The following is a 22,539-nucleotide window of genomic DNA, read 5'->3' on the forward strand; positions in this document are numbered from 1 at the left end:
GCTGATAATAACTCAGGAATCTAAAGAAAAGTCCACTTTGGCTTTCAGAGTTGTGTAAAGGATCTCTGCCTTCCTCTCCTCCAGTAGTTGGCAGCCTTCCAACTAATAAGAGATGAAGGCTTTTTCGCAACGGGTTTGCCGCCAGAACATAGGTGTCGTGAAAACTACCCCTAAAAGCCAAAATGGGAAAGGAAAAGACTCATATCAACATTGTCGTCATTGGACATGTAGATTCCGGCAAGTCCACCACTACTGGCCATCTAATCTACAAATGCGGGGGCATTGACAAAAGAACCATTGAAAAATTTGAAAAGGAGGCTGCTGAGATGGGAAAGGGCTCCTTCAAGTATGCCTGGGTCTTGGATAAACTGAAAGCTGAGCGTGAACGTGGTATCACCATTGATATCTCCTTGTGGAAATTCGAGACCAGCAAGTACTACGTGACTATCATTGATGCCCCAGGACACAGAGACTTCATCAAAAACATGATTACAGGGACATCTCAGGCTGACTGTGCTGTCCTGATTGTCGCTGCTGGTGTTGGTGAATTTGAAGCTGGTATCTCCAAGAACGGGCAGACCCGAGAGCATGCCCTCCTGGCTTACACACTAGGTGTGAAACAACTTATTGTTGGTGTTAACAAAATGGATTCCACTGAGCCACCCTACAGCCAGAAGAGATACGAGGAAATCGTTAAGGAAGTCAGCACTTATATTAAGAAAATTGGCTACAACCCCGACACAGTAGCATTTGTGCCAATTTCTGGTTGGAATGGTGACAACATGCTGGAGCCAAGTGCTAACATGCCTTGGTTCAAGGGTTGGAAAGTCACCCGTAAGGATGGCAATGCCAGTGGGACCACACTGCTTGAGGCACTTGACTGCATCCTACCACCAACTCGTCCAACTGATAAGCCCTTGCGCCTGCCTCTCCAGGATGTCTATAAAATTGGTGGTATTGGTACTGTTCCTGTTGGCCGAGTGGAGACTGGTGTTCTCAAACCTGGTATGGTGGTCACCTTTGCTCCAGTCAACGTTACAACTGAAGTGAAATCTGTTGAAATGCACCATGAAGCTTTGAGTGAAGCTCTTCCTGGGGACAATGTGGGCTTCAATGTCAAGAACGTGTCTGTCAAGGATGTTCGTCGTGGCAACGTTGCTGGTGACAGCAAGAACGACCCACCAATGGAAGCAGCTGGCTTCACTGCTCAGGTGATTATCCTGAACCATCCAGGCCAAATCAGTGCTGGCTATGCCCCTGTACTGGATTGCCACACAGCTCACATTGCCTGCAAGTTTGCTGAGCTGAAGGAAAAGATTGATCGCCGTTCTGGTAAAAAGCTGGAAGATGGCCCTAAATTCTTGAAGTCTGGTGATGCTGCCATTGTTGATATGGTTCCTGGCAAGCCCATGTGTGTTGAGAGCTTCTCAGATTATCCACCTCTCGGTCGCTTTGCTGTTCGTGATATGAGACAGACAGTTGCCGTGGGTGTCATCAAAGCAGTGGACAAGAAGGCTGCTGGAGCTGGCAAGGTCACCAAGTCTGCCCAGAAAGCTCAGAAGGCTAAATGAATATTATCCCTAATACCTGCCACCTCAGTCTTAATCAGTGGTGGAGGAAGAACGGTCTCAGAACTGTTTGTTTCAATTGGCCATTTAAGTTTAGTAGTAAAAGACTGGTTAATGATAACAATGCATCGTAAAACCTTCAGAAGGAAAGGAGAATGTTTTGTGGACCACTTTGGTTTTCTTTTTTGCTTGTGGCAGTTTTAAGTTATTAGTTTTTAAAATCAGTACTTTTTAATGGAAACAACTTGACCAAAAATTTGTCACAGAATTTTGAGACCCATTAAAAAAAGTTTAATGAGAAAAAAAAAAAAAAAAAAAAAGAGATGAAGAACTCACCTAGAGAATCCTATTGTGAACCAGGCACAGGGGCTCACACCTGTAAGCCCAACGCTTTGGGAGGGCAAGGCAGGTGGATCACCAGAGGTCAGGAGTTTGAGACCAGCCTGACCAACAGGCTGAAGCCCCATCTCTGCTCAAAATAGAAAAATTAGCTGGGTATAGTGGTGTGTGGCTGTAATCCCAGCTACTTGGAAGGTTGAGACAGGAGAATCGCATGAACTTGGGAGGCAGAGGTGCAGTGAGCCAAGATTACGCCACTGCACTCCAGCCTAGGCAACAGAGTGAGACTGTCTTAAAGGGAAAGAGAGAGAGAGAGAGAAAGAGAGAGAGAGAAAGAATCCTATTGTGAAACCTGGGCATGGACTTTTCATGGGATTCATCGTACTTACAGCACTCCACAGTATTTTATCAAGATAAGTTACTTGGGAGAGTGAATTCGACGAGGCTGAGGAGTCTGTATGGTATATACCCAAGGAAATGAATAAAACATCACAGCAGCACCAGAATGTGGAATGAATCTTTCCAGTGGTGGGGCTGTGGGATCCCATTAGAGAGTACTCAGCTTATCATTCCAATACAGGCTCCTCTTGCAGACAAACCAGAAGCATTATTTGTTTCCCGCTGAAGAATCAGGAGCATTGCAAAGAATAGCTCAGTGCAATTTGTTTTTAGAGAGCTTCCTTCATTCAAATGGTTAGAAACTATTTCTCAAAATAATTTGTCCTGAGTCGGAGCTGACATCTTACTGTGGAAAAATGCACATTTGGGGGACCTGGTGTTGCTCATACCTGGAAGACTGTGTTTTAAAGTTTTAGTATTTAATCTGCTCACTTTTGGTGAGCTAGAACTAAAACTCAGTCAGCTAAGTATTTATTAGGTGCCTACTTTGCTTCTCCCATAATTAGGTAGGTCATATGCATAGATTTTTTTTAATTAAAATGCAATCAAGGCTCGATACATTATTTACAGGCAATAAATTTTATCAGAATACTGGGCACCTGCCTTGGCATTTATCTTTAAGAGATTGTAAAAGCCTCCACCTCCACAGAGACCCCTTGGAGTATTTTGGAAGAAGGAAGATGCCTCCTGAGCCTATGTGTTTGCTCTTTACCCCAGAGCCTTGTACCACACCTGCCGAGTTTTGTGCCATTATTAGGACATAGTTTGGTTTCTGGCCATCTTGGAAAAAAGGAAAATTTCTTGTCTCATGGTTCTTTGAATTGTAATTTAAAATTGTATATGTGCCTATTACTGCCTTTGTATCTGATTTATTACAAACATTACTAGTTTATGTGTTTGTCCAGAATTGTAGGCAACTTACAGGAGAGTTAACATTGTTTTCTCACTATCCAGAATATTACCATATGCCAGTAAGGTCGAATATGTCCTGGGATTGGGGTAAAACAAGATAAAGAAACCTTATTCCATCTTCAAAGTGAATCTGAATTGCCCTGTAAAATATCTAAAGCTTTTTATCTTTCCTTCTCATTATTTACTTCCTAATATTCTTTTCCCTCTTTCTGCTTTTCCTTCTTGCATTTTGATTCTCTATATCCCACTCTTCTCTTTCCCCTCTTTTCCTCTTCCTAACTTCTTTTCTCTTTTTTAATAATAAGTAAAAAATGCCGTATAATGGTCAAAACATACTCATTCATTAATTTTAGAAATTTCATTTTTCTCTTGTTCCATCATTGGTGTCTAATAAAACATTTCTTAATACTAGCTAGCAAGATAACTAATTGTTTTTGCTGGATATTCTACTAGGTGCCTTATATGCCACATCTAATTTATTCCTTGCAAGTCAATAAGCTGTGTATTATTATTACTCCTGTTTTGCAAACAAGAAAACAGAAACTTAAAAGATTATGGAAGTTGCCCGAAGTCCTGTAAGCTAGAAAGAGAATTGAGACTCAGAATCAATGTCTAACTCCAGAGCTCGAATGCCTCACAAAGAATGAGCTCTCAATCTCATAGTGTCTCCAAGATATACTTTTGAAATGCAGCAAAATGGTTAAGAGCACGGCACTTGGAATTAGACTTGGTATGAGTCTCAGCACTGGCAGGGATTAACTGTGTAACACTGGGCAAATCATTTCACCTCTCTGAACTTCCATTTTCTCACCTATAGAACATGGAAAATAATACCTCACTGAGTGGTTGTGAGGTATTACATGTAAAACTTTAAGCCTGGCACATGTCCAAGTTTTAATACAGTTTACTAATATTACTATTTATGGAAAAAAATAGTATTTGTTCCCCTTCCAACCAACTTCATTTAATTACAAACGTATTTTGAAATAGCTCTAACTGTCCTCAGTAACCACTGGGAATTTTTCCTTGATGAACGGGTCTAGAGATTCCTTGAATCCATTCATGTCTTCATCCTGCACAGCTGCTGGTGGTTAGGAACAAATTCTGAAATTTCCTGCATGATGTATGAAGGAGCGTAATATAGTGCTTCCATTCTGGTTCCAGAATAGTCTTCTTCCATCTTTTACCTAATACCCTGGTGCCACACAATTACTTTGGATATTGGTCTAGGAAGGGAAGCCCTGAAAAACTGCTAGAGAGGAACAGAGGATGCCTTGACCGCCTGAGTCTCCTGGTCTCAGCTCCTGGCTGGTCAAGTATCTAGACATCAGGCTCAGAGTGGAGAGGCCTGGTTTCTTCACTTACTTGGCAACTAACCTTGTTCAGTTAGCTTAACTACTCTGGTCTCACGTAGAAATCAAATAGTGACTTCACCGTCGCTTCCAACTCCTTGAAACTGATATTTGAAAGGTACTCAAATGATCGGGTGATGCGATTCAGCAGAGATGTGTCTGGTGTGTGCGGATTGTGTTTCCTTTAGCCCCAGGCAGGAATTGTATATTGAAAGTGAAGCATATATGGAAAAGTAAAGCGTAATACTTCCTTAAAGTTAGGCCCCCCAAATTATGGTATGTAGGTTATGCTCAAAACCAAATTCAGTGGCCACTAAGGCTCATGTTTAATAAAGCGTTCTTTTCTCCTTAATTGACAAGTGGAAGATTTTGTGAAACTCTGGTAGAGTTTTGGTACTGGAGAAGCAAAATGATCAAAGCCAAAGTTAAGATCTCAGCGGTGTGAACATCAGCTCTGGCTTTGGCAATGTCGGAGCGCTTAGTTAATCGCTCTGGCAGCTCTCAGCTTGCTTTTGCACGCAATGCTTTCTCATCATTCAGGCAGAGTGACTGCCACATGTGCAATGGAGTGCAGACAAATAGCTGTTGACTCTTGCGTCTAAATGCCTAACTTACTGGGAAACGTGGATATTTTTCTTGATCAGTATTTCTAAAATATTTTTTACTTGATCCAGAGCAAGAAATATGTTTTGTATCAGAACATATATATATATATATAAAGTTGTATATACATACGCATATAAAACTGCAAACAGAATTATCATGAAGTAGTACCAACCTTATGTTGATACTCTATTCTCTTCCTCTCTATTCTACTTAATGTTATTAAGCAATTTTGATGATGATGCCCTAAATTGATTGCGAGGTTCACTAAATGGGCTATCACCCACTATTTGAAGAATGCCGGCCTTAAGATTCCTCTTAGTCCAAAAAACTACCTGACTTCTCTGGGCTTTACATACCCTCAAGGAAAAACTCTACACACTCTTTCAGTTTACTCCCAGTGCACACACATGCCACCATCACAACCATCTCTACCACCACCAAACTCTTTGAACCCCTAAGTAGAGAGGACTCCATCTGCTGTTACCAGAGATTTTTTTTTTCCCTAACAGCATCCAGCTTCTCACAGGAGGCCAGAATTAGGACAACTTGAATTGTGAAAAGCAGCATACTCTCCTCCTTTCTGCGGGTTCACTGGCATCAGGAACTCAAGAATTCTGTGCTGTGCCAGTGCCAGCTCAGGATTATAGTACTGACTATAGGACTGCAGTAAATACTCATCGGCTGGCCATGGTCCCAGATCTGGACAGAATACAGTAGAAATGGGGATCTTGTGAAGGTAGTGTTCAGTAGCACTGGTGATCCATAGGCAGACTAAGTTAGCCTGCAGGATGTAAAGTTCCAGGATTACTGAGCAGAGCAGGAGTCCAGGCGGAGTGCATATTCCTCAACATACACGACACCAAGAAAAGCAAACAGGCAAACACAGGTTAGCACGGTCTGGATATACTGGGGCAGAATTGGTCAGTGGCTGAAGTTCTTTCTTTGTATCATTGGCTCAGACAAGGCTGTCTGAAGCTTGACTTTGCCCTTGAGTGTAGAACCTCAGGACCTAAAGGGAACCCTGAGTGATTTGTGTAATTCCCCGATGTCTTAGAAGTGTGTGTGAAGGCAGGTTCACATATTTTGTGCAGATTTGAGGTTCACATGTTAGTCACTCTTCTCAGAAAACCTCACTGGCCTGACCAGGGTAACAGTGAGATAACAGGGGTTGGGGATTTGGATTATAGGACTGTGACCTTATTCATTCTCCATGAGCATGTTTTTCCCTAGGAGCAGAGACCTGCATCCTGACTTAAATGACTTGGCTCTTTTTTAGCAAATTGCAGACCATACTCTGGCCTCTCCCAGGCCCTGAAGGTCATTTATTTTGCAAGATAAGCCATAATAATAATAATACCAGCAAAATTTGGTGAATAAACCAGGAGTGGAGGAAACATAATGCATATAATTAATATGGAATTTATAAAGTTACAAGTTTTTTGTTGTTTTTTTTTTAAGATGGAGTCTCACTCTGTCACCTAGGCAGGCATGTAGTGGCATGATCTCAGCTCACTGCAACCTCTGCCACCCGGATTCAAGCAATTCTCCTGCCTCAGCCTCCCGAGTAGTTGGGATTACAGGCACCTGCCACCACACCCAGCTAATTTTTGTAGTTTTTAGTAGAGACGGGGTTTCACCATTTTGGCCAGGCTGATCCTGAACTCTTGACCTCATGATCCATCTACCTTGGCCTCTCAAAGTGCTGGGATTACAGGTGTGAGCCACCATGCCCAGCCTAGAGTTATAAGTTTTATGAGCCAGATATGTTCTAAACTTTCTTAGTGTTTTAAAGAAGCAGTTCATAGAATTTATATCTAGGAGGGACCCTTGATAGTCAATAGTTCAGTCACCTCATTTTACAGATGTGGGAACTGAGATCCTAAGAAGCTAGACAATGGCAGAGGTGGCCAACCCCAGATCTTTAGGACTCTAGGGTTTGCTTCCCCGTGTCTCATTTTTTACTCTTCAAGTAAAAAAGGATTTCTTCTCATTGTTAAGAAATGTACACAGAAATGTAGTTTCAGCCACTGTTCATGGACTCAGTGATGTTAAAAGCAAAAAACAAAACAACAGAGCAAAACCAAAAAACACAGCAATCATTGCCCAAAGGGGCTGCATTTAGGTCACAGAAATTTGAACCATAATGTGTGTACTTCAGGAGATTTCATGAGATTTTCTGATGCCAGCTGTGGGGCTCCCGTGGCTCTCTTTGAGGACTTTGGACAGTGAAGGGTTGTGTAGCTAACACCTGGATTGCTAAGTCACCTGTCACCATAGAGCACCGATTGTATCACAAAAGCAGTTCTCGACCATAAAAGGACAAAGGACAGCTCTGGAGTTTTTTTCTTCTGCATCACGAGTCAGTGGTCACTAGTCAAAGAGGTAACACCTCCAAGATATGGGTGGAAACTTCAGTCATTGACCCTTTGAATCTCAGAATTGGAAGGTCATCTCTTCCAGCAGTATCTTGTGTGTGAGTTAATTGAAAGATTCTGCAGAACATGTAGCAATTGTATCTTTTTTTTGTCTCCCCAGAATAGGACCCTGCCAGAGGAATCTGTTACTAGTCTGAGCTATTGTCTAAGATTTAGTCTGGGAAAGAGGCATGTGGTCAGAGGATGGTGATTGTCACAGGGCTGTTTCATCCACATAGTGCTCTCCAATGAGAGCGGAATAGGAAGCCAAAAGACAAACTTTATGTCAGTGCAACAGAGTAAGTCTAGGATCAAGGAGGAATAGCCTGACAGGACTGTCCCACCCAGTCTGGAATCCTGAGACAGACTATAGAATTTCATGTTAAAAAATCCTTTAAAGCAGAGTTCTGTGGGTTTTTTTTTTTTCTGTTCTCAGAAATCATTTCAGTGTAGCACTACTCACAGGTAGGCACAGAGGACAAGGTGACTTCTTATTCCTTTCCTCGACCATCTGAACACTAAGGATTTCATTCTCCTACCTCTTGGGTTCGTACTTCATGAATCTCATCTATTCAGTAAGCAATCAAGCACTCTGCCCAGTGGGTCCAGGGAAGGTTAGCATCACATTGACCCTGGCCCACTTCCCACTGGCACCATCTAGAACTCCTGCTGAACTTATCAAGAACTGATGCTCACATAGTAGAACTAGTGACTTCTGTCCTACGTCTCTAAGAGTTTTTACATACTCCAGCATGGTTTGAGAATTTGACTTTAAATTCACCTTTTATCCAGGAGAAGCTATTACTCCACCTGCCCCTAGGTTGAAAAAAATATTGGTCAACCAGGCGCAGTGGCTCACTCCAGTAATCTCAGCACTTTGAGAGGCCGAGGTGGGCAGATCACAGGGTCGGGAGTTGGAGACCAACCTGGCCCAAATAGTGAAACTCCATCTCTATTAAAAAAATATATATATGGCAGGTGCCTGTAGTCCCAGCTACTCAGGAGGTTGAGGCAAGAGAATTGCTTGAACCTGGGAGGGTGGAGGTTGCAGTGAACCAAGATTGCACCACTGTACACCAGCCTAGGTGACAGAGCAAGACTCCGTCTCAAAAAAAAAAAAAAAATTGGTCAAATTATTCTGAAATCTGTAACTAGTTATTTAATTAACCTGTGTTGAGTCTCTGTATTATCAATAGTTACTGCAATTTTTCTCATGATTTCCAGCTGTCTAACTGCTTAGCCCATTAAATCTGTGATAACTGCAAGTTACTAAATGTCCTCTCCTCAACAATCCTCAATAAACATTCTTTTCTTCAGGGCTCACTTCTGGTTTATCAGCACCATTTTGCTCTCAATTTAACGAAGACACTAATATAAAGACACAAAAACCTTGAAATTGTTAACAATTCATGTTTGAAAGAGTACCAAATGGAGACACTGACTCTAAAAAAAAAATCAGTTAGCTTGTTTTTAAAAGAAGTCAGTGACAAAGCAATAACATTACAGAGGCCGCAAACTTGCAGACACGATGTCTGGACCTGCTGAGCAGAAAGTAGCAATCAAGTATTGGTAAGACCTGTGCTGGCCAAAAGATGAGAAATAAATCCCACTAAATTTCATGGGCCGTCCCTGTCAGTGAAATTTCTAGGGGTCTAGTGGCATGAGGCATATTGAGATGTCCCTTCTAATGTGAAAGATAAGTTGTTGCATCTGACCTCTCTTTATAACCAGAAAAGAAGCATCATGTCTGGTGGCTTTTCTTTGGATTTTGGAGGCAACGTATTTCTCATTTGTGTGTTGTGACTTTGGCCCATTTACCTTGTAACCCAAGAAGCTGCTCATTTTGAATAGGACCCAGGACAAGAGAAAGTTCTGCAGCAGGTCCAGACTTGGTGTGCAAGTTGCTCTGCCATTTGAGCCATATGACCCAGCAGATCCAATGTTGCCTGAAGGGTCCTGGTTGAGAGGGATGCTGTTTGGAGTATGGCTGGCCCCTATAGGTGAGTCACAGCTCACACACTTAGAATTTTAGAGCAAAACGCTGCCATCCTCTACAGATAACTACTGTTGTGGTTTGGCTGTGTCCCTACCCAAATCTCATCTTGAATTGTAGCACCCATAATTCCCACATGTTGTGGGAGGGACCCAGTGGGAGATAATTGAATCATGGGGGCAGGTCTTTCCTGTGCAGTTCTTGTGACAGTAAATAAGTCTCAAGAGATCTGATAGTTTTATAAAGGGGAGTTTCCGGCACATGCTCTCTTCTCTTGTCTGCTGCCATGTGAGACATGCCTTTCACCTTCTGCCATGATTGTGAGGCCTCCCCAGCCATGCGGAACTGTGAGTCCATTAAACCTCTTTCTTTTGTAAATTGCCCAGTCTCAGTTAGGTCTTTATCAGCAACATGAAAACAAACTAATACAACTACTGTCCTTTTAAGAAACAGCTTTGGCCTATTTATGTATATTAGTTGAGACCGAATGCTTAATCATGGGCCACCAAGTTTCCATGAAGCCTGAGCTGCCTACTATGAACTAGGTGTTGTCTGACCCACCACACCATTATATTAGGAATGCACAGTATCATCATATGGAAGTGGTGTATACATGAGATCAGGCTTGAGCAGACCCTGAGGCCACATTTAAACTGAATAGGAGCCGGGCGCGGTGGCTCAAGCCTGTAATCCCAGCACTTTGGGAGGCTGAGGCGGGTGGATCACGAGGTCGAGAGATCGAGACCATCCTGGTCAACATGGTGAAACCCCGTCTCTACTAAAGATACAAAAAATTAGCTGGGCATGGTGGCACGTGCCTGTAATCCCAGCTACTCAGGAGGCTGAGGCAGGAGAATTGCCTGAGCCCAGGAGGCGAAGGTTGCGGTGAGCCGAGATCGCGCCATTGCACTCCAGCCTGGGTAACAAGAGCGAAACTCCGTCTCAAAAAAAAAAAAAAAAAAAAAAACAAAACTGAATAGGAAGTGGCCTAAATGCCCGTGGTCCTCATTCTTGCTACATTACCTTCTTTCTGCCAGCCCGTATCTATGGAATGTAAACCAAAAATAAAGTTCTAACTCCCTCAACAGATTGAATGGACCCCCTCTTGGCCAAAGGCATTCCAAAGTAAACCTGAAAAACTAGTTCAGGCCATATGGAAAGGGAGCGGGGTCAGACATACCTCATTATACCCTTCTCCCTTTGGAGTTCAGGCACAACTGTCCAGCATTAACATTAAAACAGAGATCTTAAGACTGACAAAACAGACTCTTTGAGGCAATAAGATGTGTTACAAAATTACAGATAGCAGGCTCTGAAAGAAATCAAGTATTTTACTCTACAGTGTATTTTGATGTTTTTTTTTTGTGTTTTTTTTGTTTTGTTTTGTTTTTTTTGAGATAGAATCTCACTCTCTCACCCAGGCTGGAGTATAGTGGTGTGGTATGATCTTGGCTCACTGCAACCTCTGCCTCCCAGGTTCAAGCAATTCTCATGCCTCAGCCTCCCAAGTAGCTGTGATTACCAGTGCCCACCACCACACCTGACTACTTTTTGAATTTTTAGTAGAAATGAGATTTCACCATACTGGCCAGACTGGTCTCAAACTCCTGACCTCAGGTAATTCAACCGCCTTGGCTTCCTAAAGTGCTGGGATTACAGGCGTGAGCTACCATGCCCAGCCTCAGTGTATTTTTTAATAGCCCTGCATGCTGGGTGCAGTGGCTAACACCTGTAGTTCCAGCACTTAGGGAGGCTGAAGCAGGAGGATTGCTTGCACCCAAGAGTTTGAGACCAGTCTGGGCAACATAATAAGACCTTATCTCTCCAAAAAAAAAAAAATTAGCTGGACTCCATAGCACACACCTGTAGTCCCAGCTACTCCAAAGGCTCAGGTGGGAGGATTGCTTGAGCTCAGGATGTCAAGGCTGCAGTGAGCTGTGATTGTGCTACTACATTCATAAAGCGGCCCATTCATAAAGCTGTCTCTTGTGGGAGAAATCTACATTCTGTATACGCTCTCCTTCACCTTCCGGGTCTTGTTATGATTCAGGAGAGATTAAGAGTCTGGCACCTTTTTAAGTCTGATAAGAAACATTTCCCATCTAGTCTCCTATGAGGAGGCTTCATCTGCATAAGAAGAAACGTGGCTTCTACAACTCCTTACCTTAACCCAGACGTTCCTTTCTGTTGATTCCAAGACTTTAAATAATAACTTAACTCTTTCAACCAGTTGCCAGTCAGAAAAATCTTTGAATCCACCTATGACCTGAAAGCACCCCCCCACTTTGAGTTGTCCACCTTTCCAGACCAAACCAATGTGCACTTTTCATGTATTGATTGATGTCTGCTTGTAACTTGTATACCCCTAAAATGTGTAAAATCAAGCTATAACCCAACCAGCTCGGGCACATGTTCTCATGTTCTCAGCACCTCCTGAGGCTGTATCATGAGCATGTTCTTAACCTTGGCAACATAAACTTCTAAATTGATTGAGACCTGTTTCAGATACTTTTTGGTTTATAGGCCTGTGGGGAGTTCTTATGTCTAGTTAGCTAAGGAAGAGAAAACTCAGGCCTGATTTACAGTTGGTTCTGCACAATAATGCAGGCACCACCCAAAAGCAATAACACTGTACCCCCATTCTGGGACAGCCCTGAAGGACAGTGATGAAGGGGAATCCCCCCAATAGGTAGAGCTTTGAGCAATGCACCTGATTGTTCATTTTGCTTGGAAGGAAAAATGGCCAGAGGTACAAGTCTATGCCAATTCATAGGCTGGGTGGTCAGGGATTTGGAAGGAATATAATTGAAAAATTGTGACAGAGCCGGGCACGGTGGCTCAAGCCTGTAATCCCAGCACTTTGGGAGGCTGAGGCGGGTGGATCACGAGGTCAGGAGATCGAGACCATCCTGGTCAACACGGTGAAACCCCGTCTCTACTAAAAATACAAAAAATTAGCTGGGCATGGTGGTGCATGCCTGTAATCCCAGCTACTCAGGAGGCTGAGGCAGGAGAATTGCCTGAACCCAGGAGGCGGAGGTTGCGGTGAGCCGAGATCGCGCCATTGCACTCCAGCCTGGGTAGCAAGAGCCAAACTCCATCTCAAAAAAAAAAAAAGAAAAAAGAAAAAAGAAAAAAAAAAAGAAAAATTGTGACAGAAAGGTCTTTGGGAAGAGGTATGTGGATAGCTCTCTCTGACTGGGCAAAGAATTTTAAGATGTTTGTGTTCATGTAGTGTTCACAAAAATATTACCCAACCACATATGCTCTAAGTCTGAGTCCAGTATATGGTGCTGTTTCTCTCATAGTCAGGATTCATGGGTCTGCAACTAAAACGTAGATTCAGTTACTCACCACTTGCAGAGTTCAACTAACAAGAGCGATCCTGGTATAAAGAAAGTGACTTTATTCCAAAGCTTAGCTTAGGGGAAGAGGTACAAGCTCCTGCCTTTAAGGGTACTGCTTGGCTTTTGGAGCAAAAAGCAGGGGCTTTTAAAGGGGGACTTGGTGTGAATGGCATTCAGGGGAGGGAGCAAGCAGATGTGGGATCTGCATGATTCACTTACCTACCAGGTGGTCAAGCTGGCACCATCGTGGGCAGAGGTAGGTTGTAAGGGGGCTGTTGTCTTGAGATCCTCCTGGGTGGCAGAGAATTCTGTTCAGGACACTCTTCAGGTTGCAAATGGCCTGTTGTCTCTTGAGGCCATCTCCTGGTGGGAGCGTTCCAGTTCTGGAACTTCTAAGTAAGCACAGATAAGCTTGCCCTGTAGGGAGTGCCTGGTGAGGGGAAGGTAAATGTTGTAACTGCATTTCTAAAGCACTAAGTAGGAGGCGCGGAACAGGGAAAGAAGGAAAGAGAAAAGAAGTTATTTAAAAACATAACTAATTCTCTTTCTCTTAGAAAAATAGAGTACTTGGTTATAGGTTCGGGAATCAAGGGGTAGAAACAGGAGTGGCTTCCTTTACTATCACTCCTGGTGCTCCACTATGAAAATTGTTGTTTTCCATCCTTAGAGACTTAGTTCCAAAGGGAGGGACAGTGTTTCCCTTAACTGGAAGCTGAGACTGTCATCCGACCCCTTTGCACTCCTGCCTCTCAGTCAACAGGCAAAGCTGGACTGGCTGGGGTGATTGGTCCTGATTACCAAGGGTAAGCTGCTGCTCTACAGTGGAGGTAAGGTAGAGCATGTCTGGAATACAGGAGATCCCTTCGGACCTTTTAGCACTCGCAAGTCCTGTGACAAAAGGCATTGGGAAACCATAACAATCAGAACCTAATTGAGGATGACTAATGGCCCAGATTCCTCAGGGATGCAGGCGTCAATTTTCCCGCCAAGCTAAGAATCACAACCAGCTGAGGTTTTTGCTGAGGGATAGGGAATATAGAATGGTTAGCAGAGGAAGATTGCTATAAAGATAGCTATAAAGTCATGACCACATGGCTGGTTGTAGAAGAAAGGACTCTGACAGAAGTGTTTCTTCCTTATTTTGTTATGAATGTGTTTGCATATTTATTAACCAAGCGTTTTTGTTTTCTTCCGTCTCTTGTCCACTTATCATCTAACATAAGATATGATAATGATAGTTAACTTTGTCTCTCAGTATTTAAGTTGCAGAACATCAGAGAAGTGTGAACACCACCCAAGGACTTTGCATCCTCTTCTAGGGGAACAGGTTAGTGTGATTTCAGATGTAGGTGGGATACTTGCATCATGTCAGTGAAAGGATGACTTTCTTATTGGCTTTATGAAAAACTTGGAGATTAAGTATAGCTTAAGGACATGTGTATGGGTGTCAACTTGACAAAGGGTGGAGTGTGATGATCTTTTCAATGTATCCACTTGGCTAGGAGATAGTCCCCAGTTATTTAATCAGACTGTAATGTTGTTTAATTTAGCTCTTGTAAATGTATTTTATAGGTGTAATTAAAGTCCACAGTCAGTTGACTTTAAGTAAGGGAGATTACTTGAGATAATCTGGGTGGACCTGATTTAATAAATTGAAAGGTTTTAAAAGCAGAGCAGAGGCTTTCCTGAGAGAATAAATTCCGCCTTTGGACAGCAGCTTTAGTCCATGGCTGTGAATCCAGCCTGTTCTTCCTGGTAACTTTGCTCTATGGATTTCAGACCTACCTAGCCAGCTCCTGGCATGAGCCAACTCCTTGCAATATATCGTCCATCTGTCTGTCTGTCTGTCTGTCCACCCCTCTCTCTCTACCCTCCCGTTTGTTCTGTTTCTCTGATTGAAGCCCCTCAGATATCCTTGAAAGTTTTTCCATCAGTGTAGCCAAGCAGGACTCACCACTGACCCTACAGGTGTTGGGCATTCAACACTGCGCGTGGAACTGACATTATTTTAATGTGTTCAGCCTTTGTATAGAGGTGTCCTTTGCTTGAGGCAGGTTGCTACTGCATGGATTCTGCAAGGCCAGGTAGCAGGTAGCTCCCCTGCCAGTATTTTCCACTCAAAGTCAGTCACTGATTCATGGCATCCTCTGAAACTCAAGAAACCAACATTGGAAGGAAGCACAACCCACATATCTTCTAGCATGTGGGAGAAATGTGGCCAAACACTGAGGCTTCACAGTAAAAATATCTCCGCCTCTGCTACTGCTTCTTTTTTTTTTATTTTTTTGAGACGGAGTCTCTATCTGTCATCCAGGCTGCAGTCTTGGCTCACTACAACCTCTGCCTCCCAGATTCAAGGGATTCTTCTGCCTCAGCCTCCTGAGGCAGGAAGCTTGTGCAACCTGTGGGCTGGAGGCCTCACGCAGACCAGAACAGCTTTGAATGCAGCCCCACACAAATTCTCAAATGCTCCTGAGTAGCTGAGGTTACAGATGTGCGCCACCACACCCAGCTAATTTTGTATTTTTAGTAGAGACAGGGTCTCTCTATGTTCGTCAGGCTGGTCTCAAACTCGTGACCTCAGGTGATCTGCCCACGTTGGCCTCCCAAAGTGCTGGGATTACAGGTGTGAGCCACCACACCCAGCCAATTTTTGTATTTTTAATAGAGACGGGGGTTTACCATGTTGACTAGGCTGGTCTCGAACTCCTGACCCCAGTGATCCACCCACCTCAGCCTCTCAAAGTGCTAGGATTATAGGCATGAGCCACTGCGCCTGGCCCTCTGTTACTTGTTTCTAAATATTATTTTATTTCTCCTGTGAATTGCGAAACATATGTAAAAGGAGGTTCTAATAGACCAGTGCAATAAACTAGAAAAATTAAAAATTGACATGGTTTTAAGAGATGGGAAAGGAAAGGATAAGAAACAGCCAAAGAATTGTTATTTTTATTGATACATTCTTGCCTAAACCTAGATAAGTACAAGCCTATTTCAGGAGATTCTATTTAGGTGCTTATAGTCAGCTCTACTTTAAAGCCATACATGCATTACTAAAAATCCACATACTTTGCAGACTCATGAAACAAAAACCACAGGACTTAAGGAGAAATGGGAAGTGTAGCATTGTACCCAAAAGAGTCATCAATGACATAGTAAAAAGGATAGGAACCTAGTGAAAAATGTAGCTCAGCTTTGTACATGTCAGATGGTTAAGAAATACATCAATACAATAAATACAACACTTTGCCTTGAAAGAGTCCTGAAATTTGCCTGTGGACTTGGGTGTTGGAAGGGTTGTGGCTTGTGCGATATTGTGAGGTGAGGGAAGGAGAGTCATCTGAAATTGGACAGAAACCTGTTATACCACATGTTGATGTGCATAGGCATATTTCATAATCGCTGGATATCTCAGCGATCTGAGGTATCCAGAAGATATTTGGGGTTAGGTATGTGTGTGTTTTGTCTTATTTCTACACACTTCAGTTCAGCAGGGTGCAGTTTTCCACATTCTCCTAGTGTAAGCTTGTGCAACCCGTGGCCTGGAGGCCTCATGCAGCCCAGAACGGCTTTGAATGCAGCCCCACACAAATTCTCAAACTTTCTTAAAATATTATGAGATTTTGTGTGTGATTTTTTTTAATAGCTTGTCAGCTATCATTAGGGTTATGTATTTTACGTGTGGCCGAAGACAATTCTTTCAGTGTGGCCCAGGGAAGCCAAAAGATTGGACACTCCTCGTTTACTGTTTCTGACAGGGTGAGATATCATATATCAATCACATGAAACAAATTTGCATTTTCAGAACAAGGGTGATTGCAGGACTGACTGTAGAGTGCTAAGAGATCACTGTCCTTTATTTGTACTTTCAAAATCCCAAAAGTTCTTTGTAAGTTTGGTGCAAATTCATCTGTTAGCAAAGCTTAATGTGAATATTGATATTTTCCTAAAATATTGCATTTTGATTATTAAACTGATGTCGCAGACCCCATGAGGGTCTGAATATACCTTATAGAGTTTGAAAAATTCCGATTTCCAAAACACATCTGGCCCTAAGGGAAGGGGGAATGGTAGGTCTGTGTTGTTGAGCATCTGCGTCGTGTCTGGCATCACAACGGGTACTGCAGATGCAGAGACCCACAAGGCACAGTCCCTGGGAGACCTACCACACAGGAGTCCCTGGGAGACCTCCAGTCCCTAGGAAAGGCCACCTCTTTGTGCTGTTATAGTAGATGTCTGTACTATGCACGAGCAGAGAACAGAAGAAGGAGGCATTCTTTCTAGCTAGAGTGTTCAAAGCAGGCTTTCTACAGAATGTGACACCTAGATTGGGTTTGCAGGGAGAGGTTAGGAACTCTCTAGGCAAAGGAGAAAGTCATTCCAGGTAGAAGAAAATGTGTAAAGGTGCAAAGGCACAGTCACAAAACAGCAGGTCCAAGGTGATCTCTTCAATGTCACACAACTATAACATCACAAGGGCTGCCATAAAAAAGTACAGCAGACTAAGTGGCTTAAACAACACAAATTTATTTCTTTGTAGTTCTGGAGGCAAAAGTTCAAGATCAAGGTATTAGCAGCAATGATTCCTTCTGAGGCCTCTTTCCTTAGTTTGTAGGTGGCCATCTTATCCTGTGTCTTCATATTGCCTTCCCTTGGTGTGTGTCTGTGCCCTGATCTCCTCCTCTTATGAGAGCACCTGTCATACTGGATTAGGGCCCACCCTACCTAGCTTATTTAACCTAATTACCTTATCTCCAAATATTCACATTTGGAGGTGCTGGGAGTTAGGACTTCAAATATGAATTTTGGAGGGCACAATTCAGCCCATCACACGTGGGCTGGAACAAGAGAAGCATGAGCAAAGCACACAGAAGCTGGAGGAAGGTCTGACAAATTACTGGACTTGGGGACTTGGGAAAACTTTAAGGATATAGGTCTTGAAGAATGAGCAGAATTTCATCATGTTGAGTTGTGCCTGATTCTCTCTGTATTAGTCTGTTCTCACACTGCTATAAAGACATACCTGAGACTGGGTAATTTATGGAGAAAAGAGGTTTAATTGACTCACAGTTTTGTAGGCTGTACAGAAGGCATGGCTAGGGCAGCCTCAGGAAACTTGCAATCATGGCAGAAGGTGAGGGGGAAGCAGGCACAAATTCACATGGTGGCAGGAGAGAGCGAAGAGGGAGGTGCTACACACTTTTAAACAAGCAGATCTTATGAGAACTCACTCTATCAAGAGAACAGCAAGGAGAAATCCACCCCCATGATTCAGTTACCTCCCACCAGGCCCCACCTCCAACACTTGGGATCACAATTCAACTTGAGATTTGGATGGGGACAGAGCTAAACCATATCACTCTCCTACTACAAAACCCCATTATAGTAGTCCTCCTCAATAAAGTCTATCTTATCATCCTAAAGAAAAAAGAGAGAGAGAGAGAGAGAGAGAGAGAGAGAGAGAGAGAGAGAGAGAGAGAAAATTTCATCATATTGAGAAGGAAGCAAATCCAAGTTTTAGGCTTGCATTAGAAGCCTAACCACATATACCTCATACACCAAATATACCATAGCCTGTGCACCTAAATGTCCAGGACCTGGTATTCTCTGAAAGGAGCTGATCACCACTTTCTCTGCTTCTGACCCCTGATTTGTGCAAGCCACAATCTCTGCTCCTCCTGGGCCTCTCACCATCTGTTCCAGAGACCTCCTATCCCTTCTAAAAGAATAATGATGTTGTCTGTTAATTTCTGAATCAGCACAGCAGCAAACACCTTCTTTCCTCCATGCTTCCCTCAGAAAAAGAGAAAACTGTTTCTTCTTTCCTCTTGTCACTGGACAAGCTGCCATGCTCACCTTCCCTCATGCTTCCTGGAAGCAGAGTCTCAGTCCTGAGCCTTGCCGTAGTATGGCCCTGGGGAGCACAGCCCGTCTGAATGTGGCCAGCTCCTCCATCATATCGGAAATGTGCTGGGACTATGGGGCTCAGCGAAACTATGACAACCACAGAGGACTTGTGCATGCCAGTGTATGTCTAGTATTAGCAGTTTCTCCTCAGAAGTATTCAGATACTCCAGAGCTAAGAAAAGGATCACAGAATTCATCTTATCTTAGTAAGGGAGGTAATAGGATTCAGGCCACTGTTGAATACATGTTTGAAATCAGAAGTTGAAATAAACATTAAGTTTATTTAACCAAAGTAGCCCAAGGTGCTTGTCAACTCACTTATCTTTACTGAGCAGTGTGCTCTGGGGTATGGAGGAGAAGCGAGTGTGTGTGTGTGTGTGTGTGTGTGTGTGTGTGTGTGTGTATGTGTGTGTGTGTGTGTGTAACATATGGTATCAAATAAATGAAAAGATGTTTGAAAGAAAAAATGAAGGCTGCTTCCCAAAGTGTGTGCAGAGGAGCTCCAGTCCTACTGGTTGTTGAGAAAGTCAAGTTTCCACGGCCAGACAAGGATTCCAAAGCTGAAATTCCAAACGAGTTGAGGAAGCCCTGCGTATCCTCTGCTCTTTTGGAGAGCAAATGTGATAACAGCATATTAAAAACTCTGAAAGGTCACATAGTAAACAAACAGATTTAACTTTATTTTGCCTGGATTCTCAAAAACGTACTGGTACCAACCCATAGGGCACATTCTGAGAAATCTCAGACTGAGACATCTATGATGCTTTAAAGGGACTGTCAGAGCATATTTCTGTTTCTCACTTGGAAGCATATCCTAGAAATCCAATGCAGAGGAATTGGATGCTTTTATTATTTTAGGTTTAGAAACGAAAATGTAGGAATTGCATCCTTATGACAAATGGAAAATGAATCAGATTTGCTTGACTTGCCTAGTGATTTTTAATTTTTAGTATCTTCTATATAAACTAGTAATTACGATGATGCAGCCATCAAATAGTATGTAATTATACCCTTGAAATAATGGATAATGAGCACTTTTTTAAATAAAAAAAAACATAAAGTAATTATTGGATGATGAAAATAAATTAATTCAATTCAGGACTTAAAAATGAAAATTCCTGTGATCCCTGAAGCAGTATAGATGCACATATAAGTTCTTTCATATGGAAAATTACAACAGAAAAATGCTGAAATATTAAGAAAATGTGGCACCCACGGCCTTTTTTCCTATAAATTCAATGTTACAGTTTAAGATGGCAAATTTCTAGGAAGGCTGGTAAGCAGATGTTTCATAGCTAGTAAAAGATGGGATCAGGATTTGAGGCAAGTCCTCATGTCTCTGGGGCCCACATACTTAACCCTTAACTAGAGCTGCAGTGAGGAAAAATAAATCGATAGTAGCATTTCTTCCCTCCTGTCCTGTTCTTCTCACTGCCCAACCACCCATCAAAAGTCAATTTTGTGTTGTAAAAGTCTAAAATACCATCTAAAGTACTGCAGTGCTGGAGAACACTTTGCTAAACTATACTTCTATATGGCAATTGTTCTGGAATATTTCTCATTAGCATTGCAGAAGTGTGGTGTTTCACTACATTGTTCAAATTGCTTCCATCTTTTAGGCTCCATCTGTGTACCACAAAAACATCTGCATCAGCAGTTGTTATTTGTCAAGATAATAGCTACTACTGACGACCGTGCACTTAATCCAGTTGATTCTGTGGAGACAGACTGCTAATACTGTCCCAGTATCATAAACTGGTCCTAATATAGTTTACGTAATGGTTGCTAATAGACACATGTTCAGGTTTTCATAACGGTCATTTGACGTGGGATTGTAAAGCTTTGAGAACTTGTCTTTTTGACATGAAAGATCTTATATTTGAAAATATCAATTGGAGAATCAAATTGGAATATAATTCCTTCCCTAGTTTATAAAATTGTATTTCCTATTAATGTTACTTAAGTTTTGCTGTCTGAATGTCGGGTGGGCTGAAATGTAATTTCTGAGTCTTTTCATGAAGTCAGTGCTAGAAAATTAATCAAGTGCTACAGTCAATAATAAAAAAACCATAAAATACACTTGAAAAATTTTTTAAGATTTAAAGATATTTCTGATGGAAAGTACATAATTATTTTTAAAATGAGGAAGGGGAAATTATTTTTCATAACTGAGATGTCACCAAACACTAATAAGACTTTGGAGCAGACTTTTAATGATAGTGTCCATGTTCGGAGTCCTCCTTTGAAGGGAAGTTGGTGTTTGTAGGACTTAGAACCTTTTATTTCTCATAGTAAGAGGATTGGTTGTTGGGTGGAGAATTCAATTAGGTTTTACTGTTCTTTTTCCTTCCTGGTAATAGCTAAGGCATTGCTGAAACCGTGTTCCTGTGTGACCCATAAGTACGCTCTCTCACACTTGAACTTTGTTCCGTCTTCCAGGGTGATGCGTGTGTACTCGTGTCAAGTTATTTTGCCCATATTAAGTGCGGCACAGAATGACAGAGTACTCACCTTTTTGATAAGCAGTCTTCAAGTGGGCTAGCTCTATAAATGGGCCACCTCAAGAAGGCCATTCTCTGATGCCTAAACCTTCCCAGTTCTCAGAAATAAGGCTTCTAAATGATGACATCTTCTCTCAGCTGTTTTCTCATCCCATTCAGCTCCTCCCGGGGCCTGTTAACTTTCTGTTTTCCCCAACAATATGACCAGTGCAGCAAATAATTTATATAGTAGATGGCAGCCTTCACAACAGTGAGGTGACACAGAGGAGCTCATCAACCCTCTTAGCTGACGTGCAGAGAAGATCACTGGCTGGTTAAATAGATGAGCCTGTTTAGAAAACTATAATTTAATATCTTTAATTAGAGTTAACTCTGATTAAAGCTCAACTGAACATTACCAAATCCACCTTTTTTTAAAATGGCAGTAATGAATTATTTTTCTAATCAATAAATTCTAACATTATCTACAATTGTCTCCTTATCTCAAAAGCTAAGTCTGTGGACCCAGGCTGGGATAATGATGTCATAATTGATATTCTTATAATGTTGCTATTGCATTTTGTAATATTTCTGATTAGAAACTTTGGGGATATAGTCAAGGAGCAGTATTGGGTAAAAAAGAGAAGCAATTGTAAAAAACAATTTTTTTAAAGAAATTTTGGGGTTCAATATTTAGTGGGGAAAAGACAACTGATATACAGTAAAAGGAAAAAAGAATCTTACTTTGGAAATAAATGGAATATAATATAAATAGCCATTTGACCACTTACTGTCATGCTGCCAAACTAGAACTCAGACATCGTTTACATATTTTCAGCCTTGGACAGTCGTAGAGAAAGTTTTCACTTGTTACATCAGTCATTGCCAAAGATCAGTTATAGAAGAGTGTAATAATGATAACTGTGGTGCCTTACAGAATGTTTTCAAATCTAAATTTAAAAAAATAAACTATGTAAGGGCATTCTTTTTTTTTTGGGGGGGGGGCTTTCTTTCAAATGGTTCTCCCACCACTCAAATATATCTCAGATTGTTAGTTTTCTCCTATAAGTCTTGGGGAAAGCCTAGAAGACAACAAAGAATCTTTTCTTTTTTCTTTTTTTTTGGGGGGAGAAAAATGAGAGAAAAAAGAAAAAAGAAAGAAAGAAAAGAATGAAAGAGAGAAAGAAAGAGAAAGAGGGAGAGAGAACAGGAGTCTTGCTTT

General features: G+C 42.0%; 2 protein-coding genes across 6 annotated transcripts in view; both read left to right on the forward strand.

The window, feature by feature from the left end:
* The window catches only part of CRACD (capping protein inhibiting regulator of actin dynamics), a 293,849-nt gene that overhangs the window by 207,772 nt on the left and 63,538 nt on the right, over positions 1-22,539 (forward strand). The window lies entirely within an intron of this gene.
* On the forward strand, positions 102-1,899 carry LOC101035425 (elongation factor 1-alpha 1). Its single transcript, XM_039468172.2, has one exon. It carries the CDS (start codon positions 183-185, stop codon positions 1,569-1,571), a length of 1,389 nt encoding a protein of 462 aa, XP_039324106.2. The 5' UTR covers positions 102-182; the 3' UTR covers positions 1,572-1,899.

The sequence above is a fragment of the Saimiri boliviensis genome, chromosome 3 (assembly GCF_048565385.1).
Source record: "Saimiri boliviensis isolate mSaiBol1 chromosome 3, mSaiBol1.pri, whole genome shotgun sequence".
Taxonomy (NCBI): Eukaryota; Metazoa; Chordata; class Mammalia; order Primates; family Cebidae; genus Saimiri; species Saimiri boliviensis.